The sequence below is a fragment of the Symsagittifera roscoffensis genome, chromosome 1 (genome assembly GCF_963678635.1).
Source record: "Symsagittifera roscoffensis chromosome 1, txSymRosc1.1, whole genome shotgun sequence".
NCBI lineage: Eukaryota > Metazoa > Xenacoelomorpha > Acoela > Convolutidae > Symsagittifera > Symsagittifera roscoffensis.
The window spans coordinates 37849688-37870797 of record NC_087062.1 but is presented as its reverse complement, the minus strand read 5'-3'; the positions used below and the strand labels follow the sequence as shown (position 1 = coordinate 37870797).

The 21110-nt window shown below is 35.2% G+C and overlaps 2 protein-coding genes across 5 annotated transcripts in view; one reads left to right on the top strand and one right to left on the bottom strand.

The window, feature by feature from the left end:
* On the top strand, positions 1–2235 carry LOC134843876 (uncharacterized). The gene is made up of 2 exons (XM_063860196.1): positions 1–930; positions 1119–2235. Exons 1-2 carry the CDS (start codon positions 72–74, stop codon positions 2195–2197), a joined length of 1938 nt encoding a protein of 645 aa, XP_063716266.1. The 5' UTR covers positions 1–71; the 3' UTR covers positions 2198–2235.
* Positions 2236–8824: 6589 nt separating this feature from the next.
* Positions 8825–21110, bottom strand: part of LOC134843959 (syntaxin-binding protein 1-like) — a 274291-nt gene continuing 262005 nt past the window's right edge. Inside the window, exons 6-14 of one of the 4 annotated variants that reach the window (XM_063860344.1) lie at positions 16896–17047; positions 16443–16661; positions 16185–16208; positions 13954–14256; positions 13376–13542; positions 13173–13187; positions 12702–12937; positions 10036–10121; positions 8825–9863 (exon numbers count right to left, since the gene is read on the bottom strand). In XM_063860344.1, coding sequence (XP_063716414.1) covers positions 9638–9863; positions 10036–10121; positions 12702–12937; positions 13173–13187; positions 13376–13542; positions 13954–14256; positions 16185–16208; positions 16443–16661; positions 16896–17047 — 1428 coding nt within the window. In that variant the 3' untranslated portion in view covers positions 8825–9637. The remainder of the gene's footprint in view (positions 9864–10035; positions 10122–12701; positions 12938–13172; positions 13188–13375; positions 13543–13953; positions 14257–16184; positions 16209–16442; positions 16662–16895; positions 17048–21110) is intronic. The other 3 variants (XM_063860347.1, XM_063860357.1, XM_063860366.1) reach the window with 3 other exon arrangements.

Genomic DNA, 21110 nt, shown 5'->3' with positions numbered 1-21110 from the left:
ATCATATACACTCAATTTATTGAGATAAACGCAAAGTTATACAAAACCTCACGATACTTTGCGAGAAAGTCATGGAACAATACTCTATTAGATTTAACGAAAGTGAAATTCTAAACTCGCAGCTAAATTTCAACACTTCTGAGAATGCTAGCCTTGACCTCAACTTGAACAAAATGTTTGAACCGCAATACGCTTTCTCTAGTCTTCAGATGACCAATTCAGCTATCACCAACAACGGTGACTATTTCAACCCAGATGCCAATTACAATTTCCCTGCCTTTGACAACGAAAATTCACTTGGATTCAATGATCTGGACACTGACTACCAAACCATTATTTCAAATAATCCAGAGCTGCAGTACTTTGAAGGAAATAAAGAAAACTTGGGAAATTGTCATCAGCCTAACTTCCAAAGCACGCATACCAGTCAAAACATCGAGACCGAAATCAATGATTTCTCGGAACTTCTCAAGTTTGAACCCCAGCCAGAGCCAGAGTTGGAACAGCCCAAACCTCAACTAGGTCTTAAAAGAAGTCGATATGATCTGGAACTCGAGGAACCAGTCGCCAAGAAGCCAGCAAATCTCCCGGATAATGTTATTATAGTTCCCATCTACACTAACAAAAAGGCCAGGGTGAACAGCGACGTCATCGAAAACAGCACAGAAAATGCCAACATAAGCAAACCTGCAGTTGCCGCATGTTTGGAAGTCCAGAGACCAGGGTCCTACAATGATTCGGGCTACATCGCCAGTTCACCGGAAAACCAGTTGATCGGCGGACAGGATGTGCTCCCTTCACCGGTGACGTTGTACGCGGGATCCCCAGCTGTTGTTCAAGAAGGAATCAAAGAACGAGTGGAGACGTTAATTTCGGGAGACTACTCGGACTTGATCGAGTTTCCAGGCATTGAGTTTCCTACTGGAGAGAGTAAGTTTCTTATAGAAATTAAAATATTACTCATCACCAAAATTTTGACGGGATTCCGCGTTTGAGATAATAAATTAGAGACAATCATTTGAAGCCTGCAGAATATGCATGTAAATTGACAAGGAGCCAAATCTTTCTATATTTATCTAATTAAAATATCAATATAACTAATCAATAGTTTTTTTTAGATACAGAGAATCAAGCTTTTGAGCAACAGAGTTTTTGCAATGAAACTTTGCCGCGAGTGCAATTCCTTGACAACAATCAACAATCCGCGCTCGTGCAATACATTGACAGCCACCAGCAAGAAACCACTTTACCGTATGCCGAAGAAATCTTGAAAGAAGAGCCCAAAGCTGTCGAATCTGCAAACAACGGACTATTCTCATCAAATGCTTCTCAAGCCACCAGCAAACCGAAGATCCCCAAAAACGAAAATGCCGAGGCCGACCTTTCAAAAAGACCATCAGACTCGTATGTCTCGATGATTGCCAAGGCGCTCCTGCAGGCTGAGAACAACGAACTGCCCATTTCTGGAATCTACAAATGGATCGAAGACACCCATTTGTTCTACAAGAAGGCGAAAGATGGATGGAAGAACAGTGTCCGACATGCTTTGTCGCTCCACGACGGGTTCGTCAAGTTCACCAAGAAAAGTTACTCTCGTGGTCATTTCTGGACTCTCAACCCTATGTACAAACCTAGATTCGAAGCCGGAGACTACCGAAAAATGAAGAAACATAATATGTTAAAATATCACATTCAGCCTCAGTGTAATAATAACCAGATGATGGCTGCTGCTAACCACTTGTACAGCCAAGGAGCAATCAACCAACAACAACCGTTGGGTAATATTACACAGAGCCAAAACTTTAATCAAATGTATCCCAATCAAGGCCAGAAATCACCTGTGTTGATCTCACCTACGCATGCTCACCCAAGCCAGACATTCGCTTACCCTAACACTGGATTCCCAGGAGCAATGTACCCTAACCAGATGCCGGGATACCAGCCCAATACGATTTCATACTACCCCAACCCCGCGATGTATACAAACCCGGCAATTATGAACCACTACATGATGCAAAACCATCAAGGTCAACAAGGTCAACAAGGTTCACACCTGCTGAACTACCAGAATGCAATCTACTCAGGAGGATTCCCAAACAACGGAAGTTTCCCGATGAATGGAAGCAATAACGTTGCAAATAATAATGCCAACAATGCAACCGGAGCTTTCTGGGGAAATCAAGGATTCTCATACTAAGTGCGATCTATCGACATCCAGATAACCAAGAATCTGGATTTAATAAACAGATAAACTTATTGATAAACTGTTAATTTAGCCATTAAATTTTATCCAAGGTGCTAACTCAAAGTTGCATTAAATTTTCAAAATTTTATTGACCTAGTTTAAAAACATATCTTTTACACGACTTAAAAAGTGGTGATTTTATTTGATTTTGCATGTTCATATTTAATTTTCAATTTCGATTAATTTCCAAATAAAATCGTTTCTTGATCTGAACTTTTTTAAACTTTACTGTATAAGAATTGTTAAACTAACGCCTCTGATTTTATTAAGGTCCGATCCTTTGACTGTCTTCCAAAAGATCAATAAAACAGACTGCTGTTTTTACAAAATTGTGTTTTCAAATTTTCATGGAATTATCCGCATTTACCAATCATAAAATAGAAAAACTATCAAAATGAAGTATGACAAATTGTGATAGTTTTGTTAGTTTTATAGTTTCAAGTTTCACGAAAATAAGCTATTAAATGATAGTTTCACTCTTATGCTTCTGAAAAAGTTTATACTAAAAAGCCAGTAATGAAGTAAAAAAACTTCCAACAAGCCGAACAAAATTTGAAACTAACACTATTAGTTAAAAGAGCAAAGTTCATCAAAAGATTCTTAATTTTTATTTTAAGTTTTCGATGAGTTAAAGTGGAAGGTATCAGCATGCTTCTCTTTTTAACTATTCACAATCTTACCAACGCAAAAACCTGATATTTTTGAACTTCACTATAATTGAAGTGACACAAAATGAGTCAAATTGATGATTTTTTAAGCGAATTGCAGAGGATCTAGTAAAAGCTTTTAAGCCTTTATTAGAAGAGTAGGTTTCATTAATTTCCTCATTATCGAAACTCAGTTAATTTGTTGAACGAAGCAGGGGCGCGTGTAGGACTTTCTCCGGGTGAGGGAGGGGGTAGATTTTCAAAAAACTTTCGAAAATTGCATTGAGCTTTTTTTAAGTCTACAGAATTGATTTTCTGAGCTATCCGAAATCACAATAAAGACCCTGTTTGATAAAAATTTCTGCACCGCATTTTGACCAAGTTTTCTGCATTTTTGAAAAAAAAAGGCCGAAAAAAGTTGCTTTTGGCACCTTGTGGAAAATTTTCACCAAAAAATTGCGCTGTTTTGGAGCACGCTTCCCTCAAAATTAGTAAAAACTGGCCCCTATAGAAAATTTTAGGGCCAGTCAATAAGATTGGATGTCTTAAAATATAACCATATGGGGAAATGGAATCTTAGGATCGGGGAAAATTTTTTTTTTGTCATCAACCAACTTTCAAGAGAAATTAACACGTTGACATAGTTAGATACTAAAACAACACGGCTCCTAAAAATCATAGTTCAGTTGTCCCAGAGAAAAATCATTTTATAGTTGCTTAGCTTAACGCTAAACATCGAAGTCTGGTATTTAAGTTTTGCACAAAACTCATCCAAAAGTATATCCAGACAAAAAAACTAAAACATGTGCTTGTGGAATCCAGTGACAGAAAGAAAATAAGAAAATTTGGCTGCGGAATCCACTGACAAACAGTGGAGTCTAGTGACAAAAAGATTAAACTGACCGCGGATTCCACTGATAAATGGTGGAATCTAGCGACTTTTAACGGAATGCACTTTCAACGGCCAAAACACGTTTGTCTGCAGAATCCACTGACAGAAAACAACTTGTCGGCATTTTGTGTAGGGATCGTTTGATTGTGGAATCTACTGAAAAAAGTCTCTAAAACACGCAAAATATGTGTCAGTAGAATCCAGACACGTGAATGCTCAAATATGTGCTTAGTTATAAAACCGAGCTTGGCATCGTAATGAAAGAAAAACAGATTAAACAAAAAGAATTTTTCTCTTATCAGAGCAATAATACAACGTACCTGATATAATTCCTATTAAAACATGAACAATTTCAAAAAAAAAATTGCGCATACGCAATGCCAAAATCATAGTGGTAGGTTTTGCGCTTGAAATGCAACATTTGTATTATCAATTAGTTGCCTCAATAAGGTGATTCCCTGCGGCAAAACTGAAAATCCCGTGTACCAAAACGTCGCAAACGTAATATTATGTTTTTTTTTTAATTTCGATCAGAAAGCTGTGCAATGCAATAAGTTATTATGAATTGCAAGTGCCCAGATTAGGTCAATTGCTGATTTGAAAATAGACTACATATAAAATTTTTAACTAAACACAGGCCAATAATTTAAATTACAACTTAAATTTATCTCGGCAGAAATAAAGAGCGTTAATGACGTGTTTTGACATGAACTGTTTCAATCTTGATACTTTTTTAATCTACCCAATTTAGTGCTAAATGATCTTGTTTGTAATAGTGACTATAAAGAAATTTTCGAACTCATTCCAGAACAATTTTTCAATGGCTTCTCTCAGTGGGAACAAAAACTGGTCTGAACATTTCAGTTTTTTTACGGCAAGGTATTCCTAATACCCCTACTCATTGACTCTCTTCGAAAATACAGGAAAATGTTCCCTCGCTTCCCATTATATCAAACAACATTACCTTTTTGCAGAAGAAATCTGTTTTCTAATTTTTCTTCGTTTACTTTTCAAACTATTTGCGTCAACTATTGTAGCAGTGATATTCTGTACTTGATGCGCAGCGAGCTGCTATCCTCTTAAAACAAAAACTTGATAGACAGAAGAACTTTGTAATTAGTTATTTTAATTATTCTTTCATTTAGCAAATCAATTTAAATAATTTTACAATTAAATATGATTTTCAAGTGTTTTCCTTGTAAATTATTTTGAATGCTTTACTTGCAAATAAGCTTTAAGAGACAGCAGTATTGTTTTGAAGTTAATGGATGAAATTGTCCTACAATAATTTTAAACTAAAATTTAGGACTTCAATTGTAAAAAAAATTGATTCGTATAACATAGATAGCCAGTTACTGTGCAAGTAGCGCAGAATGTTTCGACCATAGTTTTATAAAAAAAATAGCGTACAGTTTTTTCAAATTTTGAGTTTCATTTCTTCTGCGTGGCGTGATAAAAGAATACCAAAAAACTAAATTAGGCATTTTCGAAAATCATGGTAAAACGGCAAAATGGAGAACAATGCCTAAAACAAAAATAACAGTAAAACTCAAAAAATCAAATAAAAAAATTCAAAATTTTGATTTTTAAAATGGCGTTAAAAAATGCTAACACTCCTAATTATACTCGAATGAAATTAAAATGAAGTATAAACAAGCAATTGTAAACGGCCTAAGCTAAACATGATAAAGGATGCTCGCTCACTTTACTCGATTTTTTGTACATGAAAATACGTGAAAAAAAAGAAAACAAAAAAAAGAAGAAAACTAAAACACAAAACACCCCGAATACAAAGTTCCTCCCCGTTTTCAATGGTCCGAACAATGTACAATTTTTGAATCAAAAATGCTGTGAAAGCTCCGATTCAGTCTCTACAAGCAGCCAAGCATATTGTTGTTGCTACTATCTTTTTAAAATGCTTCATCTAAAAATGAAATTGATTGAAAAAAAAAAGAAATGGTTGATGTTGAAGAAGTAATAAATTTTCTAATCATCGTTTCATTGCCAAAATAAGTCGAACAATAAAAATTTTTCTGAAATGAATTGAATTTTTTTTGCAGCTGATGAAGTCGAAAATTTGAGTACGTACTTTAGGTGCATTTATATAATAACTATATTTTACAACTTGAGAAAAAAATCATTGCTGCTATGAAGACGCTCCGATCTTCGCTAAATCTAAGTCTCAAAAGCAAAAGTTATCAGACAAGTTCGGTTCGACACTAAGGAGATTTTTTTTCTAATTCATGTTTCGAAGTTCAATTTTGAATTGAAAAGGATTCACAATGATGTTCACTTGAACTAAGCCACCTCTCCATCAGGTATTCAAAATGACGCCAAAAACACCCTAAGCTAAGGTTCACACCCACTGAATGAATGTTCGGAACAAAATGGAAAAAAGATTGTTATTTGAGTTTCCTCTAAATTCATCAAAATTTCTGTATCCCCCAATTAGTTGTGAAGCCTTTTTTCAGTGTTTCAGTTCATTGCGCAGAGACAAAATGAGGCAATATTTCAAATACAACGTAAGACGAGCATTGCAAGCTAAAAAATGAAAACTCTACATCTACAAAAAATTCTCAAGTTGTTCTCGACCGATGTTCAGTTTCAGGAATAGACTTAATAAAGGACAATTTTGTCAAAAAAGCCAGCGAAAATCATTTCAGCAAAGCAAAAGAACAAGGGAATTAATTCAAAATTAACGTTGATAAATTTGGAAACCTGCGGAACTTGAGAAACTTAAAACAAAAAAAACAAACAGACAAAAGATAGTCCAAAAATTCACGTTTTCCGTTTCATGAACGCATTTCGAAAAAACCAAGTACTGCAGGGGTTCCACCTTCAGACCTTGTAACCCAAAAGCATACGCTTTTCAACTATATCAAGTTATTACAATGTCTGCAAGTTGTTAACATTCTATCATAGAAAAAGTTGCAAATCCTACAGGTGAATTTTTTGGAGGCAAGTAGTCTAGTTCCCAATTACAAGTCGATTGTTTTCACAAAGGAAAGAATTTAAAAGCTTTTGCGACGTATTACATTTTTTCAAATCATGCACTTTCAGGTAAGAACTAATTCTAAACTCTTCTTTGAGTTTCTCCGTTTTTGATAAATCTAACTAACTTTAAGAAACTTAATCTGAAGATAGCTTAATTGTTTTGGCGGAATAGTAACATAAGCAAAACGAATCTATGCTTTACTTACAAACAAACGTACAATAAATATTGTGTGTATGTATTGTGTGTTCGCATATAAATTATATTGTGTGTAATCTAATTAAATGTATATTTAACACAGGCGAAGTTATACTTCGCTTAAACCAGCAAAAATATGACCGATAACGCTACTGGGAAAAACTGAATGGGTAAAACTTTGAGTCAACAAAATTTCATAAGTAGCGCACGTCAATTATGAGTCATAATTGTTAAGTGACGCAAGCTAATTATGATGCATTAGCAGTACCAGTCAATTTGAAAAAAAGGAACTTACCTACTAACATGCTTCAATTTATAGAGCGGACGCATTTTAACTAGTATACGAAAAATTTCATAAAAAACATTTTACCCTGGCAAGGTTCGAACCCGCTTATTTTGCTGCTGGTCTCCTTCCCTACCTCTACGCTACAGATCCATGATGCTTTAACGCTTAAGTTCTATATGTAATATAAAAGTCTGCGTTAATATCCTTAGTATTGGCAGTACTTAATCGCTGGTTATTTATTTTATGCATATACTGAAATAAAAGAGCACTTTCAATAGAGCGCTAAAATTTGCGAAGTAGGTTGGAAAAAAAGAGTTCGTAATATTACACAAGTTTTGCGTGTGTAAATAGCTTGATAAAAGTAAATTTTTCGGTGTATTTAAAAAAAGTTTGCAAAAATTGATATCGTTGGTTGCAGGTTAACATAGCCAACAGATAGCTGGAAAAGAGCCCATGAATGCAAGGAAGCAAAAAAAACTGACGTGTTTTTCGAGAAAACTTCAACTTTCGATTTTCAGACAATATATATGGCCTTAAAGCTCTTCGAACTTCAAAAGCAACTTATATTTTTAATAAAAATTAAATTCCACGTTTGAAACTAGAAATCGATCACGTTTTTAGCGCCATTTCAGCTTTCATAATTGCAGAGTGCATTTTGCATACCTTCTGGCAATCGAACTTGAATTGCACTCAAAAATTGCATATATACCTAATTGTAGCCATGCGTGCATATATTATTTTGAATACACTTTTGTTATAGGAGCATTGAAAGACTTTTTTCTAAAGAAAAACGAAAAAAAATCATCACGACCTAGATAAGAGCCTAAACTACGTTCATCGACTCTTAAAAAGTCTCCGACTATAAATACCCAGTTATAGTAATTCTAAAAACCTATTTTTTTGTAAACTGTCATTCAATTTTTGGCTCTTTTTCCTTTTCCCCCCACCTGCAAATTTTTATATTTGAAGTTAGTGTCCACTTTGTCCGATTGTCATTAAAATTGACATGCAGGCTAATTAGGCCATGACAAACATATTTGATCTTCATAATTAACCTTGTAAAACCACTCTTTAGACCATAAAATTCATGTTTGAGTGAGGTGGGGGGGGGGGGGGGGGGAAGGAAAGAGACCCCAATTTTTTTTGCTATTTGCTTTTAGCTCTTGGAAGAAGTTACTAGCCTTGCAGTTAGCAATATCTGAACTGCAAATCAATCATAATTTTAACTATTGTGCTATAATCTGGAGAAACTTGACTTCTAGTTAGCAATTGAATTCAACGTCAACAAGATGAGTCTCTAAATCGTTCATTGACAATAAAAATGCAAAATAGCGCCTGGAAAGAAAACTCTTTGAAATATCTGCAGCTAAGGTTGCGCTAACCAATCGAAGAAAACGCATGATACTGAATCCCTCACCTATGAAATTGAATACAAAAAAATTAAACCGAAAAATGTGCACTTTAGTTGGCAAAAAAAACACGCATTTGGCTTGGCTTGAACCAAGATTCGGCCAAAAAAACTAACTTAATGAATGTCTCTTTTCTGTTAGGAATGAAACTAGAAAAGACTTTTGGAAATTGTATATTCATTCAAAATGATGTATCACATATAAAAAATTAAATAATTTGCTTGCTTTAGATTTAAATGAACACAATCATTCCATAGCTAACTATGCTAAAATGATAGAAATATTAAGGTTTTATCACGCATGAGACTCGCATTTCTTGATTATCAAGTCAGTAAATGCAGTAAAAACAGGTTTACGTCTATATCAATCTCGGCATTATGCAACTTTATCGTGGCCATTTCAAAATTTCCGAAAATAACATTTACAATTCTGCTCTACATCCTTTAAATTTACAAGCTTGATTACATTTTTCTGATTACAAGGTTCATTCTAATGTTCTATTCAGATTTAAACTTCGATTCGAGTAAAAAAAATGGGAATGCGTAACTTACAGGTCAAAATACAGGTAAAGTAGAGTACCAAATGATAAATAATTTATGCGACATTCTCATTGATAAATATTAACAAACAGTAGGTGGCACGCCGCGATCTATAAAATTGGGAAACAATTGAGAGTATTTGTCACTTTGATAGCACTTCGCTGAGAAATATCCATGGAGCTAACAGGATATCCATGGAGAAAACAGGCTTTCAAAACCACCGGTGGATAGAAAACCCGGAGTACTATAAAACTGCACGCATCATAGATACTAGCATCCGGACAAGCTAAACCAGTCAGCCAAAAAAAAATAACTCAGTAGCCAAACGCAGCATTCTTCGGTACTGCAGACAAAAAAAGAAGCTAACATGTATAGTTTTGGAATGTCTTGGCTTCGATATCAGTTTGTCTCCACTTTGCATTGAATTCTTTAGTTGGTGAGTTCCTTCAGATTCTTCAAAAAGTTCTCTGGAGTCATTACGTGGCTGGATCCGATGAGGACTTCGAACTTTTTGGATCCCTTGAAGGCGTCGGTGACCTCATAGGCACACCTCGTCTCAGAGTAGCACATGCCACCCAAGATGAACACTATAAGGCGGGGTCCCGCATGTCCCATATCTTTCTTATCACGGTGCCACTGACCATAGCCTCGGGCACTGAAATTTAATACAGTGAAACACCAGCGCACTCAACGTCTTAGGGAAGGTCAGATAGTTCAGAAAAATCTATTGCAACTTTTTTTTAGATCTTGCTCATAAAGAAAGTCAAATTGATCAAATTTAGAGTTAATGATTTTGATCATGATTATTTAAATATGTCATTACATACCTCTTAGCGCCACCACCTCCAACCATGGGTCCCTTGCCGTCAATGAACGGGAACTGTCGGGTGTCTAGTTGATCGTTGATAGCGTCCTATAACATCATTAACTCTCAACCTCGGTGATTTTGTTACATACTTTGAGCAGGGCTACGAATGACAAATAATTTTGAGACAGATGCAAAGCGGAGCTTCGCAACACTTGCTATATAGAGAAAGAATAACTATTAATTAAGAATAATATCTAATTTGATTAGTTTTCCACCTTCATTGAAAACTGCATTCAAATTATACCGGAAGAATAAGCTCACAACGAAAGACAGTCTCGGTCAAAACACACAAAAACATAAATAAATGCCGACACGAGCGTCAAATCATTCCAAATTTCGAAATAACTGCAAAACATATGCGCAACGAAAAATAAGAAAAATACTAAAATCAACATCATAATTATTTTCAAATTCAAAAAATTGTAGAAGCAAATAGCTCCCAATTAATCTTGGAAAGTATTTGGCCCATTTTTATACACAAGAAAAAAAAATTACAGGAAATGAAACAAATTTAAATGAAATATTTGACTTCAATAGCATTTTTTTCGTTCAAAAAGATAGCAAGTACAAAATACCAATTAGGTTCAAGCTTGAACCTGGTAGAAAATACATATAGACTGAACAATGTTAAGGAAAAATTGATGGTCAACAGAACTTTCATTAACCGGCAGAATAAAGAAACAGTAAACTTCATGAATCAGTGATTTGAACCGGAAGGGTATGAGAAAGGAAACATTTTTGGTAAACCCTTCAATACCGTTCCAATACCAGTTAAACAAATGAACAAAAAATTCATTTATGCTTTTTACCTTAATGAAACAAGGGCCGATAAAAAATGCGTGGTGTAATTTCGCTGGGAAATCTGAAAATTATAATCCACCTTCGAAACTAGAAGTTGACCAGGTTTTTCGTGATCTTAACTCTTGGAAACGAACTGAACCTAAAAACAAAACTTCAAACCGCGAAAAATCAAAATTGAGCGTGAACAAAATTTGATCGTGAGACATTTTCCCGAAAAAAAACAAAAAAATCACTAAGAGTCTTCACTACGTTTATTACCCTTAACAAAGAAGTTAAAAGGAACAAAACTCAAAAACAGCCAACAGGCAATTGTAAAACTGTCAATGAAAGCGAGTAAGAAAAAAGACATTGTTTTTTTTTGAAAACTTCAACCTTCGAATTTCAAAGTAAGCAAACATATAACCTTAAGCTCTCAGAGATTCAAGAACAAATTATGATTGCAATTTTTATAAACGCAATTTGAGAAAACTGGTTCAATAGGCAACGCTTTTATTCCAAAGGAAAATCTGAAAAGTAAATTCCACTCGAAACTAGAAGTCATTTACGTTTTTCCGCACAATTTACAATTTCGTGATTGGAGAGCGCAATTTACTTAAATTTTAGCAGACTTTTTGTCTTAAACTCATAAATATACCTAAGTGCATTCATAAATGCATTAAAATCTATGAATGCACTTCTGTAGTTATTAGATCATTTCCCTGAAAAAAAAAAACAAAAAAAATCATCAAGTGCTACATACAAGTCTTCACTACGTTCGTCGACTCTTAAAAAGCTTTGCAGTGATCCTAAAATCTTCATTCAATAGCATGAAAAGCTTAAAGCATCAACAAAAACTCTAATAACCTATCGTTATAAACAATGGCTTGAGCAGGCTTGAATTGCTTCAATGATCTCAATTTTAAATTTGAAACAAGGATTTAATTGATATGACCAACTGACAAAACATAACTAACAGAAAAATGTAAAACAAATAACTTCAGAAAACCGAAAGTAAAACGATTGTCATTTAATTTTCGAAAAAAGATTATATCACATTACAACTCTTTCTTTCAAAAACTATTATGATTCATCATTTTTCATAAAACTCATCAAGTACGAGCAAACAAGACCAATAGGCAATTTTTCTGATCTAATGGGAAATTTAGTAATTAACATCTGTTTTTGAATTTGAAATTCATTCAACTTTTCCGCGCCATTTCAACGTTTTTATTCGAAGCATATCTGCCTTTCTTTTAGTAAATGAATTTGAAAATTAAAACAGTGAGAACGGAGAAAAAATTAACACCACCTAAATAAATGACTTCCCTACGTTCATAGCTACTCAAATAGAACGGAAACTAAACCGATGAAAATTGAGACGAAGAACAATCAGCAGAATTTAGTGGAGGATCGAAATACATATACAGCGAGAAAAAAGGTACGACAGAGAACCCGAACCTGAGATTTTTTGACCTTCAAGCAGGCGCTTTACCTCTACACTAATATTGCAGCTGTTTGAAGATAATTGGGGTTTCGTTATAAATCAAGGTCAATTTCTTTTAGATATGTAGAAAAAAAAATTGTTCAATGGAAATAAGTCTAGTTGCCGATAACAAAACGCTTTCTCTAGAAAACATGAATGATCAGAAAGAAACCAAATTTTTCTATGCCAAATTACCATTGGGTTGGGAGAAAAAATCTCGATCGATTCTGTTAATAATTACATAACTTAAATTTGACGTCGTTTTAAGGCTAAAGTTTAGACGAACAGCTCATTGCTCAGAATTAATTACGAATTACTAATTTTAAACAGCCGAGTAAAATGAGCAAATGAAAACTACTTGCCTCCATGATATCCTTCACATAAGGAGTCCACCTGGAGTGCTTGAATGTGTTCTCATCAATCCTATTCCTCCTATCAGGATGTCTGTACTTCTTCTTCACCCCTGCTCCCCCTGCACCTCCCATTGCGTCATTCACCACCGGAATTCCCAGGTTGGCCAGATTATGCAATATCACACTATTGCTGGTCGGGATACTGGCATGCTGCACTAGCTTGTCCAGGTTCTCAGTCGAGATACCTGACAAATATGATTCAAGTTACTTTATGACTTCAAGGAACCCTTTTAATATGCAGTCCGATAATCCTGTTCAGAAATTAATTAAATTATGTTAAAAGCAGTCTACGAGCATTTATGACGAATAACTGGTTATAATTTTGATTTTTATCCAGATGAACAATTAGTATTTTTCTAGATTAAAATCAGCATTTGGTTTCAATTAATTGATTTTCAGTGAAGACAAGTTATATTTTACCTTCCCCTTCATCAACTGAAAATAAACATTATTACAAAATACTTGAGAACTAAATACACTAACTATCAAACACTTTCAGTTATACGTTGACTTTCCTAAATTGAAAACTATCACCAGATCGAGTCTTATACACAAAACAATAAAGCATTACAGATTCTAACATAAAAAACATTCTTCGAACACTCTTTTGGCACTTCTGTTACCTAGTTTGGAGTGTATGTAGAGTAGGATGATGCGTATCTTATCGTTGGAGGAGACATTGCTGTCTAGTAGGATGGGCACGACGTTCTTCATGTGGTCCTTCACCCTCTCCCCATCCGCATCCGATCCCATCGCCAGGTCCTGCTCCACCAGACACAGTTTATCCGCCCTATATATCACAGCATAATATTAAGTCAAGCAACAACAAACACTGTTAGAAAGCATCTCAGGCGATCTTTTAAACAGTTAGAAAACTTCTTCACAAAAACAAAACAAAATTTGAAAAACAGCGCATGTGATTTTGCTGCTTATGTCAAATCACACGACTAAGCAAATCTCTCTTGCCAGAAAATTGATCCCCATAAGTTAAGCATGAGTAAATTTATCTACACTTGCCGATGCCGTTTTTAATTAATTTTCGAGCAGCGATTTTTTGGAAGCTGTCTTTTGTTGCGAGTTGGAGAAACTTAAAATCTAGATGCATAATTCGTGGATTTTTAGTTGTTCGTCTGTTTTAACTAATCAGTCTTTTTGGCAGTTTTCGCGGTACCGATAAGATGACCTTTTGCCTTCCACTTGCCTGTTTGTGAAGTGTTTCATGCAGTCCTCCGCCAGTGCCATATGCGTTCCATACTTGGATAGTTCCTTCTGGTACTGGGGCATCTTCTTCAACATCGCACTCAAGTCCTTCACTGTTGTCTTATCGCCCGGACTGCTGCCAGTGTTGATCCTCTTGTTCATCGAGAACTCCTTGAACATCTTGGTGACCTCCTGAGTCACTTTTGCAATGTGTTTGTGTCTCAGTTGCACCCACACGTCATCATTCTCGTTTAGCCACACCTGCTTGGTGCTGTAGTCTCCGCTGCTCGAAGAAGCCTCGTATCTGAACAGTCTCAACTTTCGAAATTCAAAGAGAAAAATAGATGGCGTTGAAGCTCTTTGAATTTCTGGAACAATTGATGATTGGTACTTTTTGAAGAAAAAAAAACAACAACCCAATACGAGAAAACTGGATCAATATGTATTTAATTGTAATTTTTATTTCTCTAGAAAATCTGAAAATTAAATTCTACTTTTGAAAATTAAAGTCGACCACGTTTTTCGTGACTTTTACATTTGGCTGTTCGATAGTGGAGTTTGCCTTCCGTTTAACAAAAGAAACGAACTGAACTTGAAAAGAAATCAAAGTCAAACCGCAAAAAAGTATATTTGAGCCTGAGCAAGTTTTTCATACAGACGAAATTGAGCTTTGCGCCACTTGCCATACAAAACAAGCAAGCCGCTAAGTCGGAAAAAAACTAAAAATAACGAAAAAACTAGATCTATCAAAATGAATCAAGCTTTATTTAAGCATAAGTCGGGGACAGCTGCTAAGTCGGACAAAAACTGAAAACAATGAAAAACTAGATCTATCGAAATGAATAAAGCTAGTTTTATGCTTTATATAAAAAGCCAAGACAACAGAATGAGGAATTAGCATAAGAAAAAAATTACCAAGCGGTAACAAAGTCAAAAACACCTTAACAGCAACCCTCTAAGTCGAAAAAAAAAGAAAATCTACAATACTTCAGACTTACATTAAGTCCCTCTCAAAACACACACATTAAACTTTAATTGCTCGTCATATGAAACATTATGAGGCCACTAAGCTGATATAATATAGGCTGAAACCTATCAAGCCGAAAAAAGAAATAAATAAAAACAAAGCAGAATAAAAGTCCAAAAACATGAAACATTTGCTCGTCATATGAAACATTATGAGGCCACTAAGCTGATATAACACAGGCGGCAACCTAATGAGCCTAAAAAAAAATAAAAAACAAAGCCGAATAAAAGTTCAAAAAACTAATTAAATCACAAAATACACTCACGCATATACAATTTTTTTTTGCTCGTCGAAAGATGCAATATGAAGCCATAAAGCCGATTTACCTTCTAATAAGTTTTTTTTAGCATTTTGTGCGATCTAGAGGGGAGCATAATAACTACGTTTCCATTAAAACAACTCAAAAATAGGACACTAAGCCGATAAAATATAAGCTGAAATCATTTGGGCAGAACAAAGTCTAGGCTAGTAAAATTACAGACAGCAGAAAAAATCAAAACACTAAAAGAAACTACAAGGTTACTTGCATACAAAAAAAACAATTCTACGATTTGGCAACTAAGCCGGCAAATCATAAACAGATAAATAATAAGTCGGCAATTTTTTTGAACTCGAATAATTACCGTTTGAAAAAAAAAACAGTTCTCGGAGATTCAAACCCAGGACCTTTGCCGTACCAGACGCATTCGTTAACTCCACACCAAAAGTGCCGGAGTCGCAAAGAAATTAGAACATATTATGGACTGAACCTAAATTTAACATTTATAACCTTGACTACTCTGTAAACAAAGTTATTTATAGGAAAAAGTCTACTAGCCGATTTGAATACACTACGTTCATCGACTCTTAGAAAATGAAATCAGTTTGGAATTCACGATTTAAGCACTTGATCGCATTCAGTAATTTTTCGTTAAATGATTCAATTATTATGTACACACTTTACTGTTATGGATACTGCATAAATAAGAAGACATTGATGATATCAGATCGTTTTTGACAATTAGAGTTTTTTTTTCATTTAATGCATCGATAGACCGGATACCCAACGTGTAGCTCAAAACTTTTCTTGACCGTTATGTTCTGAGTCACCAAACAACAACCTTCGAAACAATTGTACCCATAACCAAATCTGGTGGCACTTGAGAGTCGATTTGGACTATCCCCAAACGTATATGAAGAAAAAGGCGAACCTTGTCACCACTTACCCTTTTGGTTTTTCAACTCTCATTCTAAACTCAAAGTAAATGTTTTGCCAAAATCACATACACTAGGCTTGAAATTGTAACACCGTAACCTAAACATCAAAACTAATCGTGCTATAAGCCAGAAACTACAGGTTATTTGAATCGATATTCCATTTTGCAATGCAATTTAGCTTATCAGCAAAGGGTTCAGAAGTAGGGCCTAGAACCTGCCAAATTTTTCATAATTAAGAAAAAGCATAACTGTCATTTTGAACTAACGAGTAGGTGTCATTCTCGATGTTAACCAAATCGTAGGCCATGGCCTGGAATGTGAGTTCATGTAGCAGAGGAGACACGGGGTCGAATCCTCTGTCCAAGATGATCAGCTGGGATTTGCCTTTCTCAGGTCCTTCTCCCATCGAGGGGTCATCAGCCTTGTACTTTCTCAAGAGGTCACTCACCTGTTGGGCCACTTCAGCGCACAGCCCATTCGGGTCACTAGAAAAGATATCGCAGTGATGATTTCAAATTTTAGGGCACGAAATATTTCCATTATCTCGTATTTTCTTGAACAACATCTTACGGGAGTTCAAAAATGAAGAAAATATTAACTTTTTCTAGTAATTTCACTGAATATGGTAGTAGGCAGACGTTTGGAAAATTTGACCTTTTTCAGATTCATTTAACGCTTTCCGTTATGAAAAATAACTCGACGCTACTCTTTTGCCTTACATTCGATGTCTGATGTGGGGAAACTCGCTCAAGGTTGCACATAGAGTGGCGATCTGGGCAGCTACTCTCTCGAATGCCTTGCTCCTTGACTCCTTCGACCCATGGGGAGAGTATGCGATCCCAAAGATATCCTGTCTGTCCAATGAGAACACCTGTCAACAATTACAACACACAATCAGGTTACTTTACTGACAAATGTAACAGATTATATACAAAAAAATACATCATATACTAGAAGAGTTGTCATATTCGTTTTATAACTTTGAAAACATTTTGAAGACAAGAAGACTTATGGATTGTGATTATGACAAATTAAATTATGTATATTTTTTGAAATTATGCATATTTTTGATCTTATTTACATAGTCTCCATTTTTCTGCCATTTAGCTAAGCACTGATTTCGCCCATTGATCAGCCTACAAGCAGATTTTCAAAGCATCACTAAAAACAGCAGCGGTAAGAAAAGCGATCTGTAAGCATCTATCTACGCCATGAAGATAATTTTACTGCCCTCCTCTTTGGCAATTCCCCATTAATACCCTGCACATGACTCTCATAACAGCATCGTATCACTGGTTAGTGAAGTAGGAAATGTCACCAAAAGTGTTCAGGTAGAAAATAGATAAGCCCTCAGAACAGGTCAAAATGAGGCGCAAAATGCGGATTAGAGCAGGATTGTAAAATGGAAGAGCCAAATTTGCCTTCGTCTCTAAAATGAAATGCAACGATAAACGACTGGAGATAACTGTTCTAGTTAGCCGCATAAAATAACTTAAAAGAAAAGAAAACAGCAGTGTCTTAGCGGGGGACGAGCATGGCCATAGCAGAACACCTCAATCTCTCCGTCCACCTCAATTAGTTCTGCGAAAACTTTCTCAAAGTTTCAGTTTTTGCAATGACACGTCTAAGATTGAACAGACTCAGAATTGATCCTTTAGTGAATCACACACCCATTATCATTATAATCGACTGAAAATCATTTAAAGGGTGCTAACAGTAGCTTACCGTGGGGCTGCCTCCTCTCCCTTCAAATCTGACTCTTAAACTTGGCCCTTTTTCCCCACCTTCAAATTTTTACAAGTAACTTTTTGTTCACATTGTCCGATTGTTGCAAAAGCTGGTATTCGAATTAATTGGGCCCTGACAAACATATTTGGTCTTCATACATAACCCCTCGTTATACCGTAAAAAATGATGCTTCTTTGAGGGGAGGGGGGAAGACTAAAATTTTTCTTAAAACCAAACTATACTAGCTTTGAAGGCGGGAGCGCGCGCCGAAAAAAAGTAACTTTTTGGTCAAAACCTTCTAACTGCTCAGCTACCGAATAATTGTCTGCAGAAAATTACCTGTGGCGAAGAACATTTTACGATGAACGGTCATTCAAAGCTTTCGACGGAGCACGAAAAATTCGAAATGATTGACCAAGAAAACCCTGCACATCACTCAAAAAACCCTGCACAAGCCACTAGGCGACATAACTGGAAGCGCAGAGTTTTAAACAGAAGCAAGGCGCAATAGGTGCAATCAGGAAAAGTAAAATAAGCCTCGAATGAGTAAAAATTCTGCTACGTCTCGGACTCGATCTGCGACCTACAGATTATGAGTCTCACGCACTAACCACTCAGCCACAGACGCTTAAAAAATCACAAACACTAGCCATAAGTAAAGCAGAGAACAGATGCTATGAAATTTCCAACGCTACAGATCGTGATTGTAGCAAAAGTGCCATCAAACAAGTGAAAACTTTTTATGTTCTTTTATTTGCGAGTTAAATTGAAAAAAGAAGGTTCATCTAAAACACTACGCTCGATAGTGTAGAAACAAAGCTGATTTGAATTAAACGGACAAAACGAACGTTGGCAAATTTATACGCGTTTTTCTCAAATTGGGAAAGATAAGATAAAAAGTGAAGAGAACAGAATAGAATTATTATGGTTCAATTTATTTATCTATCAAAAAGGGAGGCCAAATTTTCCCCTCAATTTGAATCATTGAATCATTACGGCTTTTAAAAATTAATTAAGAATTACGCTGAAACTACCACCTTAAATGATGAAAAACTTATCAAAAGAAGCCTCTTACACAGTCCAATAAAACTATAGCAGGCTAAAATCTTGAAGCTGTATAGGTGAATATATTTCTGCTTGATAGCCAAAAAAGTAACTTTTCACTATCTAAAACTCGAAATCTTGCTTAAAAACAAATTTCAATTACTTTGCGCAAGTTTTTGGAGATTTTACCCTTGTATAACTTTGTTGAGCTGTGTATGAGGCTTCTTTTGACATAAGTTTATCATCAATTAATTTGGTAGTTTCAGCGTAAACCTTGGTAAACTAGAAAAAAGTTTAAGCATGATCCATTTTTCGGGCAAAATTTTTGTTGCGAATTTCGAAAAACGAATTGCACTATAAATATAGCCAACACAAAATTGGAAAAAATGAACGCAAGGAAACTTAAAAAAAACTGACTTGTTTTTTCAAGAGCCTTCAACTTATGAATTTCGAAGAAAAAAATAGATAGCCTTAAAGCTCTTTGAATTTCTAGAACGATTTATGATTGGCGCTTTTCTGATAACATAAACCCAACTAGAGAAAGCTGGATTAAATGGTAAAGTTTTTACTCCGCTGGAAATGTAAAAATTAAATTCCACTTTCGAAACTAGAAATCGTTCAGATTTTTTCGCGCCATTTCCACGCTCGTATTTGGAGAGTGCTATTTGCGTGACTTTCAGCAGATGAATTTCAATTGAACTAAAAAAAACAAATACCTAAGTGCATCAATTTCCTGAAAAAAAAAACAAAAAAAAATCAGCAAGAACTATATGAGAGTACTAACTACGTTCATTACTCGCAATAATTCCGCTGAAACTCTAAGCAACTTTTGTTCCCAATACTTTTGTCTAATCTCAACCCAATTTGAGAAAAAAAACGCGTTTGAAGTTCCAAATTTTAAACTAAGCAATTGTTCCCAATACTTTTTGTCTAATCTCAACCCAATTTGAGAAAAAAACGCGTTTGAAGTTCCAAATTTTAAACTCTAAGCAATTGTTCCCAATACTTTTTGTCTAATCTCAACCCAATTTGAGAAAAAAAACGCGTTTGAATTTCCGTTCAACAGAAAACATTCCAATTCTTGGTCAAAAAAGAAAACTGTTACACGTCACTGGCTCAAACCTGAAAAAAAACTGACAAATTGAGCTACTCTAATGCCAAAAAAAACAACATTTTGGTCGAAATAGCTTCAATCTGTCACATGAGACTTGGCAGGAAAAGATGAGCGCATGGAATATAAAAATGGAAAATCAAAACAAGCGCGCCTCCTATACACCTACACTGCTACAAGGCTACTGTTGTACATGGTACATGCACATATGCTTCCATTTTGAGAGAAAGAGAGGAAAAGAGTGAAGCTTCAAACAGCCTCCAGTCTTTCCTCAGAAATAACCTTTTCTACCTGCAGTCCCATTGCGCTGCATTTTTCATCGCTTCATTTATCCATCGTATTAACAAATACAGTCAGTGTAATACCGTGTTCACTTGCTGCCTTTTGCTGTCCTATTCTCTGTTTTCATACCACAACAGTGCTACCTTTTCCACAATTTCTACCATAGGTCACCTGCTAAGCCATGTTTATCCAGATATGAACACATTTCCGCAATAACGTGAGGACACAGTCGATTTAATATTTCAAGCTCAGTCAGGAAATATATATCTAAATTCCAAATAACAATGCATCTAACAAATAATCAATATCATCGAGATTTTAAAAAGCCCAAGAAGCCAAGACTACCAAAAAATAACTGAGAAAAATACGGTATGAATTATTTATTAGCTTTAAAGCTCCATGTCAATTTCATTTTAGAATGAAAATCTTGTTCCTTGGTCTAAGGATTTAGAGGACATAATTTTTATGAAAAACGAAACCAGCGTTCTACAACTGCATTTTTTGTATGTCCAAATTATAGACAACATGATCCTTCTTTATAAAAAAAATACTTTCAATACTTTGACATCGTGAGCTGTCGTTTCTCAAAATCAAGATTTCCCTCTAAATGGACACCATTGCGATCTTAAGTTTAGCCTCCACTCTATTTTAAATGAAGATTTAAAAAATGAAAATCTGAAATGAGGAAGCATTGCCAACATACAGTAGGAAAAAAGTCCATGAACGCAAGTAAACATAAAAAAACTGATTGTTTTTGAAACAACCTCAA